Here is a 27,789-nt window from a genome sequence, read left to right on the forward strand (position 1 = left end):
ACGGCATGTATTGCCTTAAAGGAGAATATTATGAAAATGATTTACAGGTGGTACATGACCCCAGTTAAGCTTGCAAAAATTTATCACCTGCCTGACAATAAGTGTTGGAAATGTAAAGAAGCTGAGGGAACATTCTTTCACCTTTGGTGGACGTGCCCAAGGGTTAAGGCTTACTGGGAAATGATATATAATGAACTGAAGAAGGTATTTAAACTTACCTTTCCTAAGAAACCAGAGGCCTTCCTTTTGGGCATAGTTGGCCAATTGGTGCCAAAGAAAGACAGAACATTTTTTATGTACGCAACAGCAGCAGCAAGAATACTTCTCGCCAAGTATTGGAAGACACAAGATCTACCCACCGTGGAAGAGTGGCAGATGCAAGTGATTGACTATATGGAGATGGCAGAAATGACCGGCAGAATCCGTGACCAGGGAGAAGAATTGATGGAACAGGATTGGAAAAAGTTTAAGGACTATTTACAAAAATATTGTAAAATGTTTGAGTGTTAACATGATGTGGGAAGTGAAGGTAACAGGGCATTTGGGATTTGGTTAAAAGTGATATGAAAATAAGAATTTTAAAAAGGAGAAGGGGGATATGATCAGAATAACATTATGTCATAGTATATAAGGTGGAGTAATGGGCCAAGATAAGGGAAATTTGAGACATAATAATTGGAAATATATAATTATAAGTAAGGTTTGAAAAAGGGTTAGAACTTGCTGAATTTGATGGAACAAAGAGGAACACAAAAAAGAGAGATGTGAGGAGGTCAGGACAGAGGGATATGGAATTTTGAAATTTAAAAGTGGACTTTTCTTTTTTTTCTTTTTCTTTCTTTGTTAAGTGTGTATTTTTTCTTGTTTTTCTGTTCTCTGTTTTTTGTTTGGGTTTTATCTGATTGATTGATTTATTTGAAATGATGATTATTTTGTTTTGTAAAATCTCAATAAACATTTATTTAAAAAAAAACATCATGGGGGGGGGGAGGAAACTGTCACACGCAAGAATAAGAATTACAGTTAGAGTTCCTCACTTGGAACTTCATAAATTACCTAATATACCAACACGAATGAAATCACAAGATTGTAGCTCTTATATAAGGGATTATTATATCAAAATGGAAAGTAATGGAAATTATTAAGATCCTGGAATGCAAGAAAAATGTCAAAGAATGAAGTCAACAAATCTAGCATGTCAGGACGCCAGTTTGATTAAATTGTATAATCTGACATTGGAATAATTGGCATTAATAATTGTAATAGCTGGATAAAAATGGTATTGTTATAATGAGGCTGCTATTGGAACGATATTGGAAAATCAATAAAAACGTGTATTTTTTTTTAAAAAAATGAATGGCTTGTCTGAATGCTTGAATACTTATCTGTGTCTTGATTCTTCAATCTGTCTGTTTCCCAAACCTGTGCAAGTCCATCCACCCACCCAATCCACTTTTGTGAAACATGGTCAGTGCGTTAAAAATGTAGAAAAGACATAAATGTGAAAAGTCATCATTTCTGAGTGTGCTGCTTTCCTTTCCGCTTCTGCTTCTTCCCTGAACGCCCTGATGCGAGTCATGTTTGGCTACCATCAAAGGGCTCTGCCTTCGTGCCTCGCCTGGTCAGTTCTTCAGTTCCTGTTCTCCTTATTCCTGTGAGTTGATAACAGTTCATGCCCAGTCTATCCTGCTGTCAGTCCCAGCCTGGGCCTGACACGACCTTCACTGTGTGCTCCAACTGTGACGAGTTTTGTCTCCCATTCGATGCTTAAGTAGCACCTTGAATGTAAAAGGTCTGGCTGGGTATCAGGAGGTCTAGGGAAGGGTGCCTGACAGATGGACACTGTCAGAGATTGGCTGGATGAGGAAGAGTGTTGGGCGATGCCTGCTCAAGAGGCACCAAGGAATGACACAGAGGAAGAAGGACCTGGAGGACAAGTCTGTGGAAGGGACAAGCTGGGAGGTCATAGAAGCAGGAGGGTTGAGTGAACATGGGGGGGGGGAGGCGGGTGTCAGAAGAAGAAAGCCATTTCAGGACAAGGCTGGGTGCCAGGAGTCTTAGTGTGAGCTGACAGAGAGGAGCCAGAAGCTCAGCAGCTGGGCAGTCTTGCTCCAGTTAGCTCTCCACTGACTCCCAAATCACAAAGAGTCCTGCACATGGTTGAGCAACAGGCCAAACAGGCCCCAAAAGGGATCCTTCCTCCTCGTCACAATCTACAGCTGCTTTGGAGGAGTCTAGAGTGAGGGGGCTAGAGAGGAGGAGAGGCCAGATGCCAGTTCCAGCAACGTCTTCAACAAGAGGAGACTAGCCTAGATGGACTGTGTTGCAGTTTTACTTTTGTGAATAAAAAGTTAATTGCACTTTGCATCTCAAGTGCTTTTCCTGACCTGTGGATGAACCTGCCTTCTCCTGACAGCCCCTTGACAGCCACTTACTTGTCCAGTAGGAGGTGGGATCTGCTTGGGATCTGCTCTGTCCCAGGAATGAAGAACGTTCCTGAGCATTCACTGACACATTGGGCCTGTTCAGCCAGACATGACAGCTGTAAACCCAAGATGGAGAGCACACAAGGAAACAGAGCAAAACATCCTGATGTGTACCACACCATATCTAACTTTGCTCTTTCTCCAAGGTACTCAGGTGGCATACACAGGGTTTTCCTCACTCTTTATGTCCACAACCCTGTAGGATAAAAAGGTTAGACTGAGACTGGGCTTGGCACTAGAGTACCAAGGTTGTTTTACATGAGGGCACGAATCTGGATTCAGATCTCTCTGGTCCAAGCCCAGCACCCTACCCACTAAACCAAAGTGGCTCATGCACCAGTGTTTTGAATTGCCTTACTTTCCATTTCAAGAGGAAAGAGATCGTGCCTTGAGAATAGCTATACTCAAGCGTGTCCTTACCTCTCTAGGCAGCTCTTTGGGAAAGAAGAAATAAGGTATTGAAGCAATGGCGACCACGCTGGCGGAAATTATGAAACCGAGCCACCAGGCTCCAACCCATCGTGGATCTTTGCTATTAATGTGAATGTCAGCTGAAACACAAAGTACATGGAAGAGCTCAAAGATACGCTGGTGCTTTGGTGGCTGATAGCACAACAGAGGCCTCAACAGCTGCCTACCCCTTTTGCCAGGAACATAGACTCAGGCTCATCCAGATTTGCTTTTACACCACTTTTTAAGGCATAAAAAGGCTGAAATAGATCTGTGGCTTCTGCCTGCGTCTGTCTCTGGAAGCGGGGCAGGTGGAAGCTGCAGATCCATTCTGGCCTTTTTCTTCTGCCTGCATCTCTCTCTGTTGCATGGCTCTGTCTCCATCTCACCACTCACCACATTTTGCTTACACCTGGTGAGTGACATCTCATTCTCTAGAACAGGAAGATGAAGAAAATTTAATCTGTTTTGGTCAACTTGGGTTAGCTCATTATCTGTTTAAAGATAAAGAACATGAAAACTGACTGTATCACTACAGCAACACCTGATATCCTGATATCACTACAGCAAAATAAGGTTTCATTGTCTAATTTTAAAGTTGGTATTTTTTAGGGGAAGTTTAGTTGTTAATTTAAAAACCAGTGGTTAGCTAAGTTTAAGTTTCTTTTGTTTGCTTGGTGAATAAAAATAATATCCTTTATGATTATGAGTATCAGTTCAATAACTGTTTGCCTTTTAGAGGGACAAAATCCCTGGGTGAACTCCCTAGTGAAATGTGCTATGCATGTCTATGGGGTCAGGGCACAAATATCTTCATTTTAAACTGTGTTTGACATCCTATAATCCCACACATCTTGTAGTGGCTTCCTGCGAAGGACGTCATTTGCTCAGTGAACCCGGGTTCTTTTAAACCCAGCTCCTACACTAGCAGATTCCATTTGCTTGCCTGTCTTTGTGTACGTTTGTTTCTATGAAATCTGAACCCTGGTGGCTTAGGAATGAAGTCATAAACCTCCACTCTGAGACACAGGAAGGTCAGCAATGCTGACTTCAGCTAAGTACACATTCACTTACGGACTCATTGTTAAAACTGTGTTTATGGAAGACAATCTTACTCGGCTACGAGTGATCGCCAAAGAAGAAGAACACAATTACCAGACATAGTGATAGACATCAGAGAAGACGCACAAATTCTGGCCCACACTTCCTTCCCTCTGTGTCTGCGAGATTTACTCACTCACAAAGATGCTCACACAGAACATTTGTTAACTCACCTGCGGGAATTTTATCAATGTCAACAAAATAGCGCAACGTAGCTGCCCCCACGATAAATGCTAATGCAGGACCCACGGTAGTTGCAGCAAAGAGGATTCCTGTAAAAAAGAAAACAGAACTTCTGCTCAAGTAGCAAGCCCACTAAGCATCTTTCAAAATTTGTCCCAACAAGTTTATTTAACATTTACTGTATATACTGCCCTGATTGTGGTAAAATCATTAAACAGTTTATCCTCTAAGTGGCGCTGGAATAATGAGGTGGATTCACACAACTCACTCTTTTCCAGGGGATTTCCAACCCTAGCTGAGATTCGGTTTGGATATGTATGCATCATCCCAGTCTTGTGAATGGTTCAGTGTATGTGCAGATGCATATTCAGGTCAGTGGCAAGTCCATGCCATGTTTTAAATTTTCCAGACAGAGGCTGCTGTACCCCCACCCAACAAAATGGTGGCAAATTCCTGCCCTGCCTGACTAAAAAGATAAATTTAGTATGGTGGTGGTGGTGGTGGGAAGCTTCCTGCTAAGTAAAGGCCTGGTGGTAAAAAGTAAAAATAACAAACACAGTTGTCATCTACGCAAGGAAAGGAGATCACCTAGAAAAAACCACACACACATACTGTGGGATGTAAACACAGGAGCAGTCAATGACAACATTCCTAGAGTGTACATGTTAGAACATGGGGAGGGATGTCTGTCCGGCAAGCAGGTAAACTTCCTGGGGACGGACTTCCTCCGCATGTGACCAGAGGTGGGTGTGGCCTCACCTGTGCAGGTAAATGATAAAAGCACAGGGCAGGCAGCCATCTCTCTCTCTCTGCCATCTTCCTTCCATGAGGAAACATCTAAGGATGCTCTCTTGGCTCCCAGCCAAGAGAGGAGATAAGGTCTATCTTGCTACAAGATAGATTCTAAATGTATGTAACCTTTTTAAGCTGTCTGCCTTCTGGGATCATATTGTGAACAGAACGTGAGTAAACTCTTTTATACTTTTATGAAGACTGTGTCGTGTCTTGTATTTTAAGAGGGAACAAAAGGGGAAATTACCAGAGTAATTATTATAGACGTTCTAGCGAACCTGTGCACACGTTACCGTTGCGAACTTAAAGGGGAATGTCTATAAACTCTGCTGATATTTTGGGAACTTGTTAGCACAAGTTGGATAAGGATATAATTAGTCCATATATCCTCTCCTGCACCCCAGAACATTCCCACACATACCACCATTGCCTGGGGATAAGGGACCCTTTCAACCCAAAAAGTAAACTGTGAAGCCAGCCTCCTGACAGGCCCCTTGCAGCCTCATGTTCAATTGTAGCCCCCACTACAAGGTTCATTTCCTGCCAGCTGTTTTATTTTATGATTATATTTATTTTATGCTTTGATTTTATGCTTTGCTGGTTTTGTAAATCATTTTGTCCTGACAGGGCTTGCGACAGCGGAGCAATTTTTGTTGGGACAGCAGCAGAGAAGAAAAGTTTTAACTCCGTACTCACTGCAGGCCTGATGAAAATCCCTCCTCCCAGCTATTAACATTAACTTCAGCAACACATCTAGTTTGGCCTTTGGGTTCGTCCACACTTCCAGTTGTTCCATGCTTTCAGTTTCCCCCTTGCTCCACTCCGTTCGCAGGGAAAACCAGCTCTTTAGCGCTCAACTGGAGCAAACATCCATCTGGGGAAAACTCAAATTGCCATTTGCTCTGACTGAGTGCTGAAAAGTGGTTTTCCCCAGGGAAAAACAGCATGACAAGAGGATTAGTGGATAAGCCTCTCGTTTGTGGTCCATCCAGACAATCTGTTTGGGAACCGCTGCTTTATCTCTTCTTTCCTTGGCTCAGGGCCCTCCTTCATCCATTCTCAGGTGCGTTGCAGGTCACAACTCAAGACAAGATGCCTATATGGTATAAGGCACTAGCCTGGGCAGCTAGCCTTTGTTTCTAGCATCTTACCTATATAGAGAGGGGAGTTGCTCTTACTGGCAAAATCATCAATGTATGAGATGCCAAAGGGCTGGATGGGGACCCCGCCAATCCCCAGCAGGGTCTGCCCAAGTAAGAGCAGCATCACAACCACTTGGGTTTCTTTCTTTTCGGATTTAGTGCATACTTCTGTCTCATTCCGGTTTGGGAGGCATATGTCTGAAGTGGTACTTTCAGAACCTGTAGAGGCAAAAGGAGATGCTATCAAGCTGCCACACCCATCTATTGTTTTACTGCTGGGTGAAACTCCCTTTGGAACTGGGCACAGCAAACAGAGCTATTGAGCAGCAGCAGCAACACAAAGCTGGTTTCTGTTCTCTTACCATCTTCTCTTACCCCTCCCTACCCAGCCTCTATATGGAAGGATGCTACAGCAGCACACAGTCATGCAAGGAGGAGCATTCTGATAGGTGGCTTACGACCAGGTTACTTCAGAAACTGCCAAGTCTTTGAGACTGGCCCTGAAGGCCCTGCAGTGGTGGACTTTTGGGTCTCAAATACAGTGACACCTTGTGCCGGCACCAAAATTCTGCCTAGAGCTGTGTCTCAGTTCTGGCACAGCAGGCTTGTTGAAGGTTTGGTGGAGGCAGTGATGGCCACCAACTTGGAAGACTTGAAAAGAGGGTCAGACAGATTCATGGAGGAGGGAGCTATCGATGACTACTAGCCCTTATGGCTGTGCCTCCACCAGTTGCTTGGAAACGATAGGAGGGGAGAGGGCTCTTGTGTTCGAATCCTGCTTGCGAGTTTCCCACAATGGGCATCTGGGTGGCCACTGTGAGAACAGGATGCTGGACTCGAGGGGCCACCGGCCTGATCCAGCAGATTCTTCCCATGTTCTTATGAATCATGGACCGGGAGAGAAGGGAAAACCCACTCTCATCACTGTCTCATGCTATTCCTTTAATGGAATGTGCACTGAGAGCCTCATTATTGCCCCGCCCCATCAGACTAGCTGAAATTGGCAATAGATTCTAACTTAGCTTGAGAAGAGAATTTATTGTCAAAATGTTTTTGTGTGTGTGTGTGTTTTTAAATGTATTAGTTTATTGGTAACAATGAATTTAAGTTTATGTTGTACAGCTGTAAGTAAGTATAATAAAACATAATTGAAAAACCAATAAAATAAAATAAAAATGGAATTGGGTGTGTGTCAATGTCCAACTCTTGGCTTGATCGTCTGTGGTTTTCTAATGCAAAATGAGAGTGGGAATCAATAGTTTCCCCCCTCAATTCCAAACGTGAACCTCCATACTGAAAAGCTACCCAAGGAGATTTGGGTAGAGATTGTAGGGAGATATGATAGCCATCTTCAAATATCTCAAGGGCTGTCTTACGGATGATGGAACAAGCTTGTTTTCTCCTGCTCTGAAGAATAGGACTCGAACCAATGGCTTCAAGTTACAAGAAAGGAGATTCCAACAAAACATCAGGAAGATCTGACAAAATAAAAAATTGTCCAGTAGCACCTTAGAGACCCACTAAGTTTTTTCTTCAGATGCATGCACACAAAAGCTTATACCCAGAACAAACTTAGTTGTTCTCTAAGGTGCTACTGGGTGGGACGCGGGTGGCGCTGTGGGTAAAAGCCTCAGCGCCTAGGGCTTGCCGATTGAAAGGTCGGCGGTTCGAATCCCTGCGGCGGGGTGCGCTCCCGTTGCTCGGTCCCAGCGCCTGCCAACCTAGCAGTTCGAAAGCACCCCCAGGTGCAAGTAGATAAATAGGGACCGCTTACCAGCGGGAAGGTAAACGGCGTTTCCGTGTGCTGCGCTGGCTCGCCAGATGCAGCTTTGTCATGCTGGCCACGTGACCCGGAAGTGTCTCCGGACAGCGCTGGCCCCTGGCCTCTTAAGTGAGATGGGCGCACAACCCCAGAGTCTGTCAAGACTGGCCCGTATGGGCAGGGGTACCTTTACCTTTACCTTTAAGGTGCTACTGGACAATTTTTAAATTTATTTCGACTGCGTCAGTGTAGGGATCAGATGGGATTACCATGAGGAATTATAAAATATACATCAAGCCATCATGTCCACGATGAAAGCATTGTGTTGACTGGGTTTGATATATTGACGATAATTTCTGATTAAATCCCATAAGACTCTACATTCATGCCCTTTTCATGCCCTTTCCCTCTGCTGCCCATTTCTCTCTCTTCATAAGTCACGTACACAGCAGTTGCTTCGGCAGGCAGGCGTCCTGGGCCATAAAGACAGTGGGCAAGTTTATTTGATGTAGGATGTTCATCTTAGGGCCAGGAAGCAGATCTCACATGAAGGGGATAATGGTCACTGTCCTTCTGGCCATCCTCCTTATCATATGTTTTGCTTGTTTATTACCTCCGAGGTTGCCAGATGCTCTTCCTTCTAGTTCTGTTCTTTGTTTACCCCAGAAATATTTGTGCTTAATTAGTTTTAGCAGTTTTAGTAAAACTTAATTAGTTTTAGTAAAACTTAATTAGTTTTACTTTCTCCCCACGTGGGTTTGTGGAAATGCTCAGAAGAAATCTGGTTGGTTCTTACGAAGACTCTGTAAAAAGCTCTTTTGTGAATAAAACTACCTGGGCCAGGGGCTGCACACGGGACAGGCACAGAGAGAGACACGATTATAGGCACCCTTCCCAGAGTCTTGCTGGTTCAAGCCTCTGTGTGTATTCTTATTAATCAGAGTTCAATCCTTCCTTTACTTTGCGAACGCAACAGTCAGACCAACACAGCTACCTACCTCAACTATCTGACAGTAAGCTGTTCGACAAGGGAATGGTCTCCCGCGGGAGGTGGTGATTTTAAGCAGAGATCGGACGGCCATCTGCCATGGATGTTTTAGTTGAGATTCCTGCATTGCAGGGGGGTTGGACTAGATGACCCTTGGGGTCCTTTCCAACTCTACGTTTCTATGATTCTATGAATCAACAGTTTCCCCAATTCCAACTGCGAACCTTCGTGGTGAAAAGGTCCCCAAGGAGTTCATACATAGGAAGTCCTTACCAGTAACGGAGCGATCATATTCGTAGGGTCCCGAGATAAAGTGAGGAAGCGACATGACCAGACCAGCAATGGAGACGAGGACGGCCCCATAGCCAATGAAGCGGGGCCTGTGGACTCTGCAGCCCATGTAACTCACAAAGATGATCAGCAGCGTGTTCCCCACCTGGGTAGTGAGATGAGAGGTTGAGAGGCCTCTTAGGACATTGGGGAAGCCACATCCTTATGAAAGGATAAAAGCAGGGGAGGAAAGATGGACAAGGAGCAAAGGTGGTACCTCGTTGAAGGAGACCACGGTGCCGGCCATCTGGCTGGACAGTCCAAAGCGCTTCTCGATTGTGGAAATGGAGCTTTTCACAAGGCTAGACGTCATCAGCTGAGAGAACTGCAGAAACCCCTGGCAAAAAACGAAGAACTGCAGGAGGAGAGAAAAAGAATGAACAAAAATCAAAATGGAACCTGAGAAAGCTGAGGCTGTTCTGCCGCACTGGGAGTAACGAGTCCTGACTCGCTCCTTACTAGGTAGTCTGTGCAGGGCACACAGCAGCTGCTCTCCAACCCACCTGCCAAGTCTCTGCCTCCTTTCCCTTCCCTGTCACAAATACCTGTGGTCCCAAACCCCAGTTCTAACCATGATGTTTTGTGATGTATCTGTGCAGAGCTAAAACTGTGGGATAACCAGTCTCAAATAACCAACATGCTTAGGTCTAATTAATGCACGAAGGGGTTAATACTGCACACTGTCCTGCCTGGCTTAGCTATATCCACTCCCCATTCATTTGGGATGAAATGATTAATCAAGCTTTTGTTCCAGAGAAGCTCAATGTGTGAGGAGGTCTCAGCTAGTTGCTGCAGCTCAGACTGCATGGCTCTTACAAGCCAGTCTTGAGTTCCTGTGCCAATAATTTAGGAACTTTCACCACTTTGGAAATATGCCAAGTTTTACTGCCTGTGCAACTTTTTCTGAATGCTGTATGGAAAAGCACAAGAATATAACCTTCGGGGAGTTTGTAAGTAAACCATTTTTAACTTACCAAAGGTGTGGCCTTTTTCTGTGCTCAGGGAAAAGGGAAGTTTGGGAACTCACAAGGGCATATTTTAAAGGTCTTCCATCCTACATTTCCACACTTTATTTTGCTGCATGTTTTGTGAATTAAAATCTCTGTTTGGGTTCTCTGACCAAAGAGTAATTTTATTTCGGCACTGCATGTGGGTTGGGCTAGTTGACCCTTGCAGTCTATTCCAACTCTACAATTCTATGACTAATATGGCTCTTAGTCTGAGGCAAAATAGAGGGATTGGGAGCTCAAGGAATGAGTACGGTTTTTGTTTTTTGCCACTAACAGTGTGTGCAAATGCACAAAAAACAGACTGCTTGTGAGCAATAAATACAAGATGGGAACCTGCATGTGTGATAGTCACACTAATGTTACATATTGACGCTGCCTTTCAAAATGGTGGTGCTTTTCTGCTGTCATACACCAAGTCTCAACAATCAAGGGTGGCTCCCTACAAACATCACTTTAGATACCCTCTTAAAGTTAGAAGATGATTTGACACAGACTTTAAAACCTGTGTGCATGGCTTTAAAAAAAAAATGATCAGAGGTGTTTTAATTTCATGCCACTTATTCTTGTGGGCTTTTAAACTGTTGCGAGCCACTAATCTGGAAGACTTAAAAACAGCCAGGTTATCGAACACTCAATTAAGTGCCATTATCATTAGATTTGTTTTGTTGCAACTTGAAATAATGGCAGGATGTGTGTGTGTCATTATCTAGGAACCATAATCGACTGGGGGAACCCCCATATGGTGACTTGAGTGGGGCTGCACAAAGGCCTCATCCTCAGCATGGGGAGGGTCCCACCAGAATGATCTACTCTGTGGTGGGCCCAGGTGTCTGGCAATTCCCTGATGGTGACTGAGTCAGCAGGCTGGGATGTGAGATAGCAGCCAGCAGTGGCACTGCCCGAGAGTAGGATCCTTGCCCTATGCCATACACACCTCTACTATCATTATAATAAATGAAAATGGTGCCAGACTGAAATATCCCTGAACATATAGGGAAACAATATCTGGGATACAGCAATGTCTGTAATTGCCCAGACACAAGGAGGGCAATTAAGGGCAAAACAAATAGAGACACCTTCCAAGACACGTGGACCCCTTTCTTTAACTATATTAATGACCAAAATCAAGACCTTCTTATACCAAACGCTGGATATTCTCAGCGGAGAGGTGATGTTAAGTAATATGTTTGAATGTTGAATGTGCAAGTGTATGTTTAGGGACAATGGATAAAACAAACACCATTAGCTATACCGCTTGATAAGTGTTTAATGGTTACTGTATTTGATTAAAAACCAATAAAAATTGTTTAAAAAGAAAATGGTGGCCATGTTTAACCCATTCCTTATCTCAGTGCGTTCATTGCTCACTCGCTGCACATGGCGCAAAATGTGGAAAGTTTTGAATACCAAGTGGAAACTAATTATAATCACTGCAAACTGAATAGCATTTTCTCCACAGTTCGCCCCCACAACCCAGTTTAAAGAAAAGAGGAAGCGGGGAGCCAACCCCGGGGTGTTTTACATTTTTACACATGCGACGAACATCTATTTTTAAAAATCCACTATCTTGGAAGCAGCAGCTTCCAACCTGCTTGGAATGTTTTTGCTCACAAAGGCAAAGATAAGAGTTCCTGGGGTTGCAGCCAGCTTGCCGGAACAGCCAAGCTTCCTCTCTGACACAGGAAAGGGTCAGGTGGGCAGATGGCTTTGAAGTGCCTAGAAGCAAGTTCTGGATTCAAGTGCAAGAGAGGCACTGAAGGTCAAGTGAGCCAGCAGGTAACAGATGTGCTCTGAGAGCTCAGGCACAAAAGGCCACAGCATGAGCTGCTTAGTCTCATTTTGAGCTCTTCTGGAAGTTTGAGAAGAAACTTAAAACATGTCATGTGAAGCTGCCTCATGCTGCACCAGACTGATGTTTTGCCTAGTCTTCCCCCAAGCTGGTACCCTCCAGTTGTTCTGTACTTACAACTCCCGCCATCCCCAGCCAGCCTGGCTGTGCTTCCATCAGTCATAGCACCATGCAGATGTGCCGGTTGGGGTTGACAGATGTAGTGCAAAACCTCTGGAGGGCACTTGCTTGGGGAAGGCCGACTAAACCCAATATTGCTTTCTCTGACTGAAAGCAGCTTTCCAGGGGCCCCAGCAGGAATCCTTTCCAGTCCTGCCTCCTGAAATCCTTTCAAGCCTGCAATTCTGGTGACTGGTCACCAAACCAGTCGTGAAGTTAAATGTGCTGTTTGAAATTGTGTGCATCATTTAAAAATGTTTTTAAAAACACAAAAGTATAACTAGCAGACATCCTACAGGAGGGGGTTGGTTAACCTTGCCCTGGCATGCTATGGTTCTAATGAAAATCACATTATTATTATTATTATTATTATTATTTTAAAAAAAATTAAATTAAATTTTACATAATGTATTTCCATTTAAACATATCAATCACCTTTATATTTAGGATTCTCAGAATCCCTTGACCCCTTCACCCTTTTCTGGTTTCCATTGTGCATCCCTTTTTATTCAGCTAATCCTTTCTAAAAACTTTTGCAGGATTAGAACAATACACCCCTTCAAAGCTGCCATTTGGAAGCACCCACTGGCAGAAAGGAAACTGCACTTCAGTGTACTTTTCTTCGTTGGAGCTCTGATCAGGCAGAAGGGATTAATCTGGCTCCTGGTTACTTACTTTGATAGTGAAAAATGAGCCTGCATGAGATATTCGTTTGAAGAGACGACTGCTCCTTTCGTCTGCCATTTTTCAAATGTGTGCTTTGTGTCTCTGCAAAAGAGAAATCAGGCTGTTAAACGTCGTACCTAAGTTTCTCCACCTGGTTTAGCACAGCATGACATTGTTCAGAGGGAGACTGTAAGCATCAACAGGACTCATGGGCAATCACAACAAACATATTTGTCAATAAGAACGAGCCCATTAATTGCTGGGGGTTATGGGGTGCTTTAGGGACGTGGGTGGCGCTGTGGGTTAAACCACAGAGCCTAGAGCTTGCCTATCAGAATGTCGGCAGTTCGAATCCCCGCGACGGGGTGAGCTCCCGTTCCTCGGTTCCAGCTCCTGCCAACCTAGCAGTTCAAAAGCACGTCAAAGTGCAAGTAGATAAATAGGTACCACTCTGGCGGGAAGGTAAATGGCTTTTCCGTGCGCTGCTCTGGTTCGCCAGAAGTGGCTTAGTCATGCTGGCCACATGACCCGGAAGCTGTACGCCAGCTCCCTCGGCCAATAAAGTGATATGAGCGCCGCAACCCCAGAGTCGTCTGCAACTGGACGTAATGGTCAGGGGTCTCTTTACCTTTACCTAAGGGGTGCTTGTCCCGCTGGGAATACTCACTGTTTACTGCTGAATCGGGGAAAAAATCAAAAAATCATGAATTAGTTTTTCTGTGGATTGATGTTTGTTCCAATTCAGCAGTATACAGTGGGTTTTCCCTGGGAAAGTGGCAGAACAAACACAAAACCGCTCAGAGACATACCTAGAAAGCAAAGGAGAAATGGAAGACCTCTCGGACCCGTGCATGGGACAAGCGGAAGTGTGGCCAAACCCTAAGTTAAAAAAAAAAATGGTAGTAGGCTTTGGTTAAACATGCTAGCATGTAACATGCACTTTGCCCCTAAGCACACCAAACTCCACCATGAACAGAGAACCTGGAAAGGGACAAATCACATTTCTATAAAAGCGTTCGGCAGCAGAGCACTCGAATCTCAATAGTTTCTATCCATTACCATTGAGTAATACTTCTAGTACCGGAACCGCCTTGCCTCTGACTGCCAAATGCTGGGGACCATGAATATGGAAAGTGCTGTTGTGGTCATGCCCTGCTTGCAGAGTTGCTATAGGTATCTGGTTTGCGACGATGAAGGATGTGCCTGGACCAGCTACACTACGAGTGGGTGGAGACTAGTCTTACACTTGTCCAAGAGACATTGAAGCCTCACAGATCCCTGAGCAACTGGCTCTCATTGCATCTCTCAGTCCTCAGGGATGAATTACAGACCCTCCAAGTGTCCCAATTTTCCAGGGACAGTCCCAGATTTACAGAAGCCGTCCTGGTTTCTGATTTGATCCCAAAATGTTCCACTTTTCCTTGGAAGGGACATCTCTATTTTCATCGGAGAAATGTTGGAGGGTGTGGAATTAAATGAGGACAGAGGAATTTGTTCCAGCACTTGTGGTCAGGCCACACACACCTCACACACCCAGTTGTAGAACGACAGTGGCAATTTCCTCATCCACCAATGCAGACTCACATGGGTTAAGGTGTCATGGAAAAATCAATGCTGTTGATAATCACAATTGCAAGAACTCTGAAGCCCATAAAGAATGCTGTTGTATTTCTTATAAGGACATCATCCAAAGCACTAATGTGAATGTGGAAGGAGGAATATTTGATATATTATATTTCATTATTTCTCTATAATTCTGTTTGCCCCCTAAGAATGAGGAAAATTGAGAGGCTAATGCAATTTGATCACATTTCTGCTGTCAGGCTTGATCTTGTCAAGACAAGCAGAGCTGGATTAAACCATGATGCTTCTGTAACTCTTAGGAGAGAGAAAATGAGAACAAGGCATCAATCCAAGAACACACGCTGTATGGCATCAGCTGACACTTGTAAATAGTTTTCATCAACTCCTGAATAGCGAGCTGTGGCTCTTTCAAACCTATTCAATTATAGGAGAAATCCAGAAGAGGGACTGAAATGGAAATGGCTTTAACTAATCACACCACTTCCCCACAAACTACTGCCTGCAGTCATACGAGCCTACGAAGCTGCCCTATTACACCGAGTCAGTCCATCAGCCTTCTTTTAGTGTTATTCACTAAATTTGCATCCCCTCTTTTCTACCAAAAGCTGAAAGCAGCATATGTGGTTCTTCTCTTATCCTGACAACAAGCATGTGAGGTGGGTTGGTCTAAGACTACCCCAAAGTCACCTATGAACTTCATGACTGAGTGGGAATTTGAACCCAGGCCTAGCCAGTTCCAGCCCAACACCTTAACCACTACACAATGCTATGTCCTCACTTGGAGTGCTTTGTGCAGTTCTGGCTACTGCACCCCACAATGGACAACACAGAGGCTGAGTCTACCTAGCACATTGTTGACCAGCCTTGTCACCATTCAGTCACCAGAGCTACCAAAAATGACAGACCTTTTCTCTGACAGTAGGTCTGCGTGTATATACATACTTTGCCACTGGGAGAAAGTTCCCCGAGGACTGCCCTGCAGTGTCAAAACAGCAAGCAACTCCGACTTGTTAATGTAATTAAATTGACTGTGCAAGTATCAACAAATTACTCACATGAAGCTAATTAAAAAGGGAGAGAATGTTCACATTGAAGCTTAATTACCTAGATGTTTGTACATAAATCGCTTTGCAACGCTCAGATGGCAAATGCTCTACACAGCACTGCAAATTTATCTTGCCTGTAATTTCTGGCTTCTCCTCAAGAACTGAACATAAATCTTGAGAGATTGTTCAGATCCTTTCAAAGAAGCAAGAACCGTAGCTTCGCTCTGAGTGCAGCATCCCACTATCCCCTTTCCTGCAGCAACTGCATGACAACAGCTCAGCTGTAATGACAGAGAGGAAGTAGGAGCTGGGCTGTCTATTCCTATAAAGCTTTGAAGGATTTGGGAGCAAAATAATGCCTTCTTTTTTAAAAAATATATTTTATTAAGGATTTTCTTGTTTTGCAGAAGTGTAGTGCCTCGTATTTTTTCTTCTTCTTCCATGTAACATTTTTACAAATCCGTTTCATTTGTTGAGGCATTAGGGGGAGAAGAAAAAAGAAAGAAAAAAGAAGGGGGGGTGGAGAGAGGGAAGATGGATGGGGGTGGGGTTGGGTGGCGGTGTTTCTATTATGTTTAATGTATGTAGAGTTTGGTGTCAGCGTTGCTTGTGTTGTTCACTTGTGTTCCTTTGGTGGTGAGAGAGGTTGGGGTTGGCCTAGGGTGTGATTGTTTGCTTGTGATTGGCTGTGGTGATCTTTGTTTTCGTGTGTGAGTGAGGTGTGTGTGTGTTTTGGATCAGGTTAGCCATATTGATTTGTATGCTGTTGGCGGATTATTGTCATTGTCCTGTTGGGTTGTGTATGTAAAATAATGCCTTCTTCTTCATAAGTTTGCTATCCTACAGTGTTCTTCACTGGCGGTCTTGCGCCGTATCCCACTGCCATCCAAAGACCAGGAAAGGACATTTTCAACCACATCACCTAGATTGTGGAAGTCACTTGGTCCCTTCCCTGTTGGGTTTTCACTGTTTTGTAAAGCACCCCTAGTAGATGGCTCCATAGCCTACTTCAACACCTGCAGTTTTACAGACAGCCCACCACCATCTCCCTAGGTCACTGGGTTCCACTGTCAGACTGCTCTTGCCATCAAGAGCTTTCTCCTAATGTTCAGCTGAAATCTCTCCTCCCATATCTTACACTTACACCCTCTGGACAACAGAAAACAAGTCTTTGCCCTCTTCTATGCAACAACCCTGCTTTTTTGGCCCTCTCAGTCTTCTCTTCTCCAGCTTAAACATACCCAGTTCTTTCAACCTTTCCTCAAAGAATCATATAATTGTAGAGCTGTAACTATGAGGGCATCTAGTTCAACCCACCTGCAATGCAGGAATCCTTTGCCCAACATGGGGCTCAAATCCATGACCCTGAGATTAAGGCTGGATCTACACAGATATATTTAAAAAAACGCTATTAAAAACTCTATATGAAGAAAAGAAGTTCCCAAGGCAATCTGCCATTGACTTTGGATTCTCCTCTACAGTGCCATCCGGTGTCACAATTTTAGAACATGCTTTTAACATTACAAATTGACCAGTCTACTGACTGAGCTATGCCTGCTCTTTGGACTTGCTTTCCACATCCATTGTCATCTTAGTTCCCCTCATCTGAATTCACTCCACCTTTTCTATACTTCTTTTAGGGTGACACCCAGAACTGGACACAACCTCTGAATGAGGTTGTAAAATGGAATATAGTAGAGCTGATACTTCGAAACCGTGGTTCTGTGAATGAATCCTCTTCTTTGGCGATCACTCACAGCCGAGTAAGATTGCCTTCCATAGACACAGTTTTAACAATGAGTCTGTAAGTGACTGTGGAGGCCAATTCTGGACCCACATGTCTTTCCACAGTGGGGACATTGGTTTCCAGGCAGGAGTTGATCACGGTGTGCATTTGCCAAGTGTGCCTTCCTCTTAACACGTTTCTCCCTTGCGTCCTGAGTTTGAGTGTCTTCAAAGCCCATGACACCTTTGGTCAAGGCTGTTCTCAAAATCACATTCTCTCTTCATCACAGTTGAAACTGACTACCACCCCAACAACCTTTCTACATATGCTACTCCCTAGTCAGGTACCATGCTTGCTTGCTATGCCTGTGCACCTGCTTTTGCAGTTTTGACTTAAATGCAGAACTTTGCACTTGTCTGTGTTGCCCACTTCCTGTGTCTTGAATTGATCGTCTTGAAAGACCCTGTGAGTCTACTAGTTAATTTCTGAAGCCTATTTCTGTAGAATTGCTTTTACTGGAGCAGTACAGTGGTACCTCGGGTTACAAACGCTTCAGGTTACAGACTCCGCTAACCCAGAAATAGTACCTCAGGTTAAGAACTTTGCTTCAGGATGAGAACAGAAATTGTGCACTGGCGGCGTGGCAGCAGCGGGAGGCCCCATTAGCTAAAGTGGTACCTCAGGTTAAGAACAGTTTCAGGTTAAGAACGGACCTCCAGAATGAATTAAGTTCTTAAGCCGAGGTACCACTGTTTTTGGATAGCAAAATGTTGATTTTATTGTAGTATAGAGTTCACATAGCCCTGGATAAAGGACTAAATACTGCAATGCTCAAAAGGACTTGCCTCACCTTGCCTCACTTTGGAAATGTAATCAGGAAGAAACTCTCACAGTGAGAGACATCAAAATGGCAGCAACGGCTGGGTCAATCCTTTCAAATGAAGACATTGACCCTATTACAGAGACCTTTCAAGCGGACAAAGTTTCTACGAGACGTTAAAAACTGTTTACTTATCACACGCTTTGAAGTCAACTGGAGCTCCGGGAAATAAAGTTCAACTGCCATAAAAGTTAGTGGGACTTTCCACATTTTTGATAGGGGTTACGGTAGCAAAGAAAGTTACATTTAAAAAAAACATGAAAGGGCAATCAAATTTAACTTCTCAAAAGCGTTCTATGGAACAATGTTTCCTTGTTTAAGGACAAAAGCGAGTGGTTTCCTCTTTGCAATCAATGAAGCCAATGACTCTGTGATAAGCAAAGCACCCATTGTTTGTTCTTTATGGGAAGAACATAACTTGCATCTCAGTCACGCAACATATACTTCAACACATAATCAACAAAGTTACAGAGTTTCAATTATTTGTTTGGCCGTGGAGCATAACAGTGACAAATCTGCAGTTTAAATTATTTGTTTGGCCACAGAGTGTAACAGCAATTAACAATCAAAGTCAAAATGACAAATAAATAATGAAGTTTCAAGGATGTAAAATTCCAGTATTTCAGACATGGGTTTCACACTCCACCTCAGTCACCATTTCATTTATTCAGATAGCAAAAATACATTTTATAGAATGCATGTAAATTTCATTTATCCGCAAATATCAAAATGCACTGGATGCTTGTTTGCTATTGCCAGAGCAAAGGTAGCTAGTTGCTTGCTGCATTACCTACTTGTTTATCACTACGGAACAGGAATTTGTTTTTTCCCCTGGCAAATTAGACCGATATTCACGACCTTTGCAGAGATGAGAAATTTTGCATACACACTGTCAAAAACAGGACAATCAAATAAATAGCGTGGAACATTCTCAAGGACTCCCTGTGTGAATTATAGGGGATTTGTCAGCACTTCCCATATCAGAATCCTGAAGGCATTCATAATTCATTCATAGATTTCATTGCCACAGTTGAACATAACTGGTAGGTGCGGTTGGGTATGTAGATGTGTGCATGGGTGTGGGGGGGGTTAGGGGATGGGTAGCACCTCTGGTGAGGGTCACATCATGCTTATTCTGGGGTAGTTGGTCCATCTTTGGTGCCTACACTGCACTCAGCTCTCATCTGTGGCTCCTAGAAGCTGTCCACATGTGACAGGAGCCACACCCAAGGAGCTGCTTCAATTGGCCAGCTAAATCAGGTGATGGCTCTCAAAACCTTGGTAAGTTAGGGACCTCCCCTGCATGCGAAGACAGGTTCTGGCAGATTGAGTGGATGAGACCAAGAGTGGGTCAAACAGTCAAGGCGGCAGTTTCTGCACATGCTGTAATGTAGAGGAAAATGATGGGCAGATGGGGCTTGTCAACCTAGGAAGGCAGCCCGTCTAGGAGAAGAAATACACTGGTTCTAAACAGGGCCAGATTTAGGTATGGTGAGGCTCTAAGCTACCGAAGGTAATGGGGCCCTTTATATGTCCAGCTGTCCTTTGTCAACAACAAATTGTCGCTGTTTTTTGTGTTGAATATATGATACATGGTAATTTATGGACCTAATAGGTATCTAAAGCCATTTGCACATGCAGAATGTAGGCACCCTATATACAGAAAGGAGCAAACCAGTGATATCTTAGGGAGCAGGCTAGCAGGCAGGGCCCATTGCTTACATCATAGGAGCCTACACAACACAAAACACTGTTGCTGTATGTAGGTTTTGTTTTATTTGTTTTTTATCTTATATTTTGGAAATGTACATCCAGGGGTTCTTTTCCTTTAAATTTTTAGGGGCCCCCAAGTGAGTGGGGCCCTAAGCTATAGCTTGTTTAGCTTATACACAGGTCCTAAACGTTTGCTAGCTTGTGGCTATACTTACTCGTGAGAAACGCTTTGGGAGTAAACCCCAAGGAAACATCCACACCCACTGCCTTGTGAGACATGTGCTGATGTGCTCTAAGGAAATCAATTTTAGGTGCCAAGTGTTTAGGATGCAACTCCCCCCCCCCCCCAGCCGCCCCTGTGAGATACTTGAGACTTTCTTCTAGCCCAGCCCAACAGTTTGCTCAAGGCCTCCGAAGGAGGGAAGGGCATTCGCCATCACCCATCCATTCTCCCAGTCTCCATGCTTCTCCTTTGGGCTTCCCCTCCTTTTCTCTAAAATAAAAGAATGACGTATTCAACCTAAGAGGCAAAAAAAAATGTTTCATTTGAGGCAGGGCACCTCAGAGCACAGCAAAACACATTTGTAATGCGTGGCTCAGTCCTGAAAAATGTAAAGCAATAATCTCTACTCTTGTACAGAGTACACCAGAGTAATCATAATCAGTCTCTTATGTCTGAAGTTAGGGAGAAAATATTCCAGGTTTGGAGAGGCATGCCTAGACAGGCACAATGCCCAACCCCTTCATTTTAGAATTTCACTGACAAACAAACAAAAAGCAAGCAAGAAATCATAACAGCAGCATTTTCCTCCAGTCTACATTCAAGATATTCTGAATTTACGCTGGGAGTGGACTGGAAATACTCTGCAATTGCACGTGGATCAGGTCAACCTGCCCAGAAGCTGCTGCAGCTTCTACAAGCAATCTAAACTATAGGAAGGAAGCCAGTTCAACAGTTTATCTGTAATCCAGACAGCTCCATCAATTAATGAAGCCACCTTTTGTGTGAAACATATAGTACAACTTGCTCTTGGGTGCTGCTATTAACTGGGGAAAGGAGAAATCACTCCTTTTAAGAACTCTGGATAAAATATATTGTGAAGAAATTCATCTCAATGGCACAATGGCTCAGTGCAGACAACAGCAGTGAATAGCTACACTACAAATCAGGGGAAAGGTTATGGTACATTATGCATTTAACCTTTTACTGGCATAGGAAAGAAAAGTAATTGATTTAAAACTGGTTTAACTCAGTTAATGCACCTTGAATCCAGGATCCTTTAACCACACAGTCCAATAAGCCACTGGGTCAATTCAACCTCGGAAGTGGTGATTTCTGAAGTGGAGGTAGTTGTGCTTACTCCATGACTGAGAGATGAGTCTGAAGGTGGGCTGATCTGAACTCCGGTCCCATGGGTCCCAATCCAAAACTTTTTTTTACACTAAACCACAATATTACACAACAAGCCCTGGAGAAATGCAAAGAACTAATTGCCAGTGACTGTGATCCTCAAGCCACTTCCTCCACAGGCAGACCCATTTGCCACTAACCGGACTGCTGCAGGAGCTGCAAACTGTGGTGCAATTTTCAGAAGCTGCCAGCTTAATCTACGACGTTTGCTCTGCCATGTGATTTCAGCGACATCTGGATGAATGATAGGGCAGGCACTCTGTACTGTTTGTGGCAGAAATATTGTGCAGCTCCTGCAAAACAATTTGTTCGTCTACTGGTGCCATAATTAATTCATGTCACAAGTGGGTGCCCTCCTAGCATTATTTAATAAGATGCAGAAAATGCTAATTAATTATGTATAGATGCTGTTTTACACACACAAAAACACACACACACACTCTTTTCTTGACAGTGGAACTTTAGTGTCAGTGTGAACAGTGAAAGCAGGTAATGTTGAGTGAGGCGTTCTGTGGTATGTTTCATGTGAACCACAGATCACAGTCCACTTGTTTTGGCATTTTAAGAAATATTATAGAAGAAGAAATCTAGGCCATCCCCTTTCATTTGAGGGCAGAGCTCCTGCTTGAGAAAATCTTAAGTCCAGGAATGTGGTTGCTGGCAAACTCAGACCTTACTGGCCAATCCTAGGTATATTTGGTCTGCTTTTAAAAGAGCTTATTTTAAATTATCTGCACATTTGCTCCCTCCTACCATTCACAGATGAATCTAGGGACATGCTTGTGTAGGACCTGCATTTCGATACCATGAATTGCTGCTCAAGACACATATGCTATTATACACATTAGGGAAGGGTTTTGCTGAGTGGTAGAGCATTTCATTCGCATGCTGAAGAGATGCCGGGCTCAATATCCTGCAACTCTTGTTATGGATTGGGGGAAACTCCTGTATGAAACCCTGGAGAGCCATTGCCAGTTACTGCAGGTAATACTAAGTTTGGAGGGCTAAAGGCAGATTTGATCGATATAAGGCAGATTTGATCGACCACTCAAAATATTCCTCAGCAGCTGCAGAATGCAAAACAGCAGACTAGACCCTGTGTGATGCCATTTCATGTGCCGTAGCTGCTGCAGAATATATTGAACTGTTGATTACATATCGTAGAGTAACTCTATTTTTCAAGCATATCTCGTAACAACAATAAAGAATGAACAAATACAGCAGGTGAGAAGGGCTTTCCGCAAAAGGAACATAGGAAGCTGCATTGCTGTTGTTTAGTCCTTTAGTCGTGTCCGACTCTTCGTGACCCCGTGGACCAGAGCACGCCAGGCACTCCTGTCTTCCACTGCCTCCCACAGTTTGGTCAAACTCATGCTGGTAGCTTCAAGAACACTGTCCAACCATCTCGTCCTCTGTCGTCCCCTTCTCCTTGTGCCCTCCATCTTTCGCAACATCAGGGTCTTTTCCAGGGAGCAATCACTTCTCATGAGGTGGCCAAAGTATTGGAGCCTCAGCTTCAGGATCTGTCCTTACAGTGAGCACTCAGGGCTGATTTGCTTAAGAATGGATCGGTTTGATCTTCTTGCAGTCCGTGGGACTCTCAAGAGTCTCCTCCAGCACCATTATTCAAAAGCATCCATTCTTCAGCGATCAGCCTTCTTTATGGTCGGCTCTCACTTCCATACATCACTACTGGGGAAACCATGGCTTTAACTATACGGACCTTTGTCGGCAAGGTGATGTCTCTGCTTTTTAAGATGCTGTCTAGGTTTGTCATTGCTTTTCTCCCTAGAAGCAGACGTCTTTTAATTTTGTGACAGCTGTCACCATCTGCAGTGATCATGGAACCCAAGAAAGTAAAATCTCTCACTGCCTCCATTTCTTCCCTTTCTATTTGCCAGGAGGTGATGGGACCAGTGGCCATAATCTTCGTTTTTTTGATGTTGAGCTTCAGACCATATTTTGCGCTCTCCTCTTTCACCCTCATTAAAAGGTTCTTTAATTCCCCCACACTTTCCGCCATCAAGGTTGTGTCATCTGCATATCTGAGGTTGCTGATATTTCTTCCGGCAATCTTAATTCCGGCTTGGGATTCATCCAGCCCAGCCTTTCGCATGATGAATTCTGCATATAAGTTAAATAAGCAGGGAGACAATATACAGCCTTGTCATACTCCTTTCCCAATTTTGAACCAATCAGTTGTTCCATATCCAGTTCTAACTGTAACTTCTTGTCGCACATAGAGATTTCTCAGGAGACAGATGAGATGATCAGGCACTCCCATTTCTTTAAGAACTTGCCATAGTTTGCTGTGGTCGACACTGTCAAAGGCTTTTGCATAGTCAATGAAGCAGAAGTAGATGTCTTTCTGGAACTCTCTAGCTTTCTCCATAATCCAGCGCATGTTTGCAATTTGGTCTCTGGTTCCTCTGCCCCTTCGAAATCCAGCTTGCACTTCTGGGAGTTCTTGGTCCACATACTGCTTAAGCCTGCCTTGTAGAATTTTAAGCATAACCTTGCTAGCGTGTGAAATGAGTGCAATTGTGCGGTAGTTGGAGCATTCTTTGGCACTGCCCTTCTTTGGGATTGGGATGTAGACTGATCTTCTCCAATCCTCTGGCCACTGCTAAACCCTGCATGGTGCTTTGCAGTGCAATCTTATACATGTCTAGACTACAGCAATGCACTCTCTGCAGGACTGCCCTTGAAGATGGTCCAGAAACTGCAGCTGGTGTGATGGGACATAGTCTAATGGGACTATGTGTCACTGATACTCACAGCACTACACTGGCTGCCAGTGAGCTACTGCATCCAGTCCAAGATATTAGGACCAGCACACAAAGCCCTATACAGTATTCAGATTAAAATTCAGTGGGACTTACTCTCAGGTAAGCATGTCTAGGATTACAGTGTTAGGGTTCATGTACACTTTAAAATTTTAAAATTTTATTTAACAAGATTTGTATATTGCTTTTTAAAAACCCCTCTAAGGAGTTTATATAAAATGGTATAAAATATTCATTAAAAATAGCATCAAAAAGAAGCTTTAAAACAGATTCACTATAGATGCATCCATCCCCCATGCAGAGAATTAACTTCTAGAGACTCTGGCAGGGATATTAAACCCTGAAGAATGACAATGTTAGCAAATTACTGCTAGTTGAATTTCAACATGGCCTTTCCTTGGAGACAGAAATAGGAGCAGTGAATGTGATTTACCGGAGTTGGGTAACAGAAAACAAGGGCTGTCCTTGGCAAAGAGAGACAGCAGAGTGGCAGCCAAACATAAGACTGTAGCCAAATAAAATAATAATCATTTTTCAATTGAATTGTGTTATCTGGCACTTTGTATGCTTTTGTAATGTTGTGAACTATCATCAGCCAAAATATTTCATGCTCCAGGGAGACCTACAGAGCAAATTTGACATTTGTGAAAATTTCAAAATAATTGAAGGTGATACTGATGGTGGTGGACAGGCTGCCTTTCAGGGAAGCTTGTCTGCCATTAGTGATCTTCTCAATTGAAGAGCTCTTGGTAACCAGAATTTGATTAAACCACAGTCCTAGTTGCTGTTTGTCTCTAATGAGGAACATTCCTAGTTTTGCAAAATTGACTACGGTTGTGCTCCCTGCTCCACAGACCCACCATTATCTCCCTAATCCTTAAATCATCAACTCTCCTTATGAGGACAATAATTTCCTTTACAAGTTGACAGTTTCTAGAATATTGGATGAAAGGTAGCTGAGAACCAGGAGGAATGATTTCCCACAAACTCCAGGGGCTCATTGCCCACTGCATAAAAACAAACTATATGTATCTTTGTAATCAAACAGCGCTAAAAACAGATTTCTGCCATTCAGATATTGCAATGAACTTTACTGAATCTTCTGGCAAAACAATAAGCAGCCTTTACGAATATGCGTCTAGGTTAACATCAAATATAGATTGGCAGTGAGTGATACCGACGACCAGAAATAGGAAACATAAATAATAAAAGAAGAAAATTTTGAATTATATATGGAATATCAAATCAATTATAATTAGGCATGTGCAGCAAGGAAAAATAAAAAAAGAAGTAGCTTGTCTGTCTAGTCTAGCATCCTGTTCTCTCAGTAGCCAACCAGGCGCCCCCAAAATAAATCTGAAAGCAGGAACTAAGTGTAACAGCAACTGCTCTTCCTCCAGCACTGAAGAAAGCATTCATGTTCTTAATAGAACAAAAAGCTTCCCTAATACAAAATGGAGTTCTTGTTACAAAAGGAAGCATTTTCAGGAACATTCAGGAACAGAATAATTATCCATTTCACAAGCTCCTGGGATAATTGGCTACAAACCAGGGCTACCTTCATAGGAACACTGAAACGGAAGAAAATGTCTACAGTATAGTGTTGTCATTTTCTAAAAGTAGAGGAAACTGTATAGACAGCTGCCCTCTAACTGCTGACACAGCTGTTGTTATCACCACAGCCTGAGTTTAGCAAAATCAGTGCTGGAGGTTTTGCTGTATTTGCTAATTTGTGCTTTCTCTGACATGTAATCACTTTGCCCTCCTCTGGGGGCTCGTGGTCATTTTGCTGAGGCCATTGTACAAATGTTTCAGGGCACAGAATTACATAAATATCTGCTATTCTCAGCCCTACCCAAAGCCCTTTGCATTTCCCTTGAAAGTCCCCTTTTCTCCTGTTTACCTTATGTGGCTTGAGAAGTTATTTGGAGAAAGGTTAGGGTGCACACAGAGCAGCAGCCTGAGCAGCGCCAGAGTGGAAAACAACATTTGGGATGGACATGAGTGCCACAGCAGTGCTCTGCTCCCATGTGGTTCCCAGCATCTGGTATTCAGAGTAGGGATAGGTCAACCTGTCAATTTTGGTTTCTCTTAGTTTCTAAGATTTCCAACCTTAGGTTTAGTTCTCCATAACAGTATGTGAATACATATTTGTAAAAGTCCTCATGAAAATTAATCAGCATTTTGGTGCTAATTTCTAATATAATAATATAATTTATACACATTTTTGCATGAAATTTTACCTAATTAAAAAAAAACATATTTGCAAAGCAACTTCAATAAAATGCTTTTGGTATGTTATGTTCACTAATATATGCATTTCTATGCACACTTTACTTGGGTATAGGCATTTCTGTATACATTATTCAGCTGGAGAACAGGACTGCAAAATTCAGAATAATTGTGGATTTAGAATAATGGTTGTGCCATTCACATATTGTTCTGAAAAGTGAAAATTAGGTAGGCTCACCTTTAAATGCACAAAACCCCACCAGCTCTTGGGTACATTGGTGTCTCTGTCATTTGCCAGACCTATCATCTAGCCCATGGGTAGGCAAACTAAGGCCTGGGGGCCAGATCCAGCCCAATCGCTTTCTAAATCCGGCCCACGGACTGTCCAGGAATCAGTGTGTTTTTACATGAGTAGAATGTGTCCTTTTATTTAAAATGCATCTCTGGGTTATTTGTGGGGCATAGGAATTCATTCATTTTTCCCCAAAATATAGTCCAGCCCCCCACAAGGTCTGAGGGACAGTGGACCAGCCCCCTGCTGAAAAAGTTTGCTGACCCCTGCTGAGTCTGGGCTGAAGACTGTGTTGGCACAGCAGCTGTCATGCCTCGTTCTAAATGCATTTCCAGGCAAAGCAGGTAAGAACACATGTGCTTTTTAATAAAGATAAATAAAGATCTTAATAAAGATTAATAAAAGTTATGGAATGGATATCAGCCATAACAATCCTTACAAAGTTTCCAATAATAGGGGCAAGGTGAATCAATAACCCAACTCAGTGGAAGGTAGATTCCGTAGAAGGTCCCTTTTGGTTATGCCTTTCGGAAACTTGGTGGAACTTCTGAAAGCAAAGACTAGAGAATGGAAGGGCCATATAATGCAGTGGCAGAGCATCTCCTTCGCAGGCAGAAAGTCCCAGGTTCAGTACCCCAAGATAGGACTGGGAAAGACTACTTGCTGAAAACCTGGAGAGCCTCTGCCAGTCAGTGTAGACAATACTGAACTAGATGGACCAATGGTCTGACTTAGTATAAGGCAGCTTCCTATGTAGATTTTAGTCCAATAGTTACCGAATGAAAATGGGGGGGGGGGTTTCTATCCTATTTCACTATATGCTTTTCACTCCAGGTGAGTTCTGTAAGGTAGAACAAATGGGAATGTTGAAAACAGATCTATTAATGTTTTGGGAGTGTCAGACTAGATAGGACAGAGCAGTTGCAGAAACATTCCCTGAAAGTCTACACAGACTGAAAAGATATGCTTGCTCTCTTGCATACGGGCAGCAAAGAAACCCAAGCCCCAAACAGCTTTAAAAGGCACTATAAAGAAAAGCCAGTTAGATTTACCAGTTTTACCAGTTAGTTTACTTTGGTTTAGTTTTCATTGTATCTTATGTTGAAAACTCTCAATAAAATTAATTAAAAATAATAATAAAGAAAAGCCAGTTAAGGCAGATTAGAGACCTAGAAAGACCTCCAAAGAAAGATTTGTTTTC

The 27,789-nt window shown here is 43.3% G+C and overlaps 1 protein-coding gene across 3 annotated transcripts in view; it reads right to left on the reverse strand.

The window, feature by feature from the left end:
• The window catches only part of SLCO2B1 (solute carrier organic anion transporter family member 2B1), a 72,196-nt gene that overhangs the window by 24,030 nt on the left and 20,377 nt on the right, over nucleotides 1-27,789 (reverse strand). For 2 of the 3 annotated variants that reach the window (XM_053385309.1, XM_053385310.1), the window contains 6 exons: nucleotides 12,928-13,020; nucleotides 9,452-9,589; nucleotides 9,178-9,340; nucleotides 6,164-6,373; nucleotides 4,211-4,309; nucleotides 2,907-3,037 (listed from right to left, as the gene is read on the reverse strand). In XM_053385309.1, coding sequence (XP_053241284.1) covers nucleotides 2,907-3,037; nucleotides 4,211-4,309; nucleotides 6,164-6,373; nucleotides 9,178-9,340; nucleotides 9,452-9,589; nucleotides 12,928-12,996 — 810 coding nt within the window. In that variant the 5' untranslated portion in view covers nucleotides 12,997-13,020. Of the gene's footprint in view, nucleotides 1-2,906; nucleotides 3,038-4,210; nucleotides 4,310-6,163; nucleotides 6,374-9,177; nucleotides 9,341-9,451; nucleotides 9,590-12,927; nucleotides 13,021-13,727; nucleotides 13,798-27,789 lie in introns of all 3 variants that reach the window. The other variant, XM_053385308.1, reaches the window with a different exon arrangement.

The sequence above is a fragment of the Podarcis raffonei genome, chromosome 4 (assembly GCF_027172205.1).
Source record: "Podarcis raffonei isolate rPodRaf1 chromosome 4, rPodRaf1.pri, whole genome shotgun sequence".
Taxonomy (NCBI): domain Eukaryota; kingdom Metazoa; phylum Chordata; class Lepidosauria; order Squamata; family Lacertidae; genus Podarcis; species Podarcis raffonei.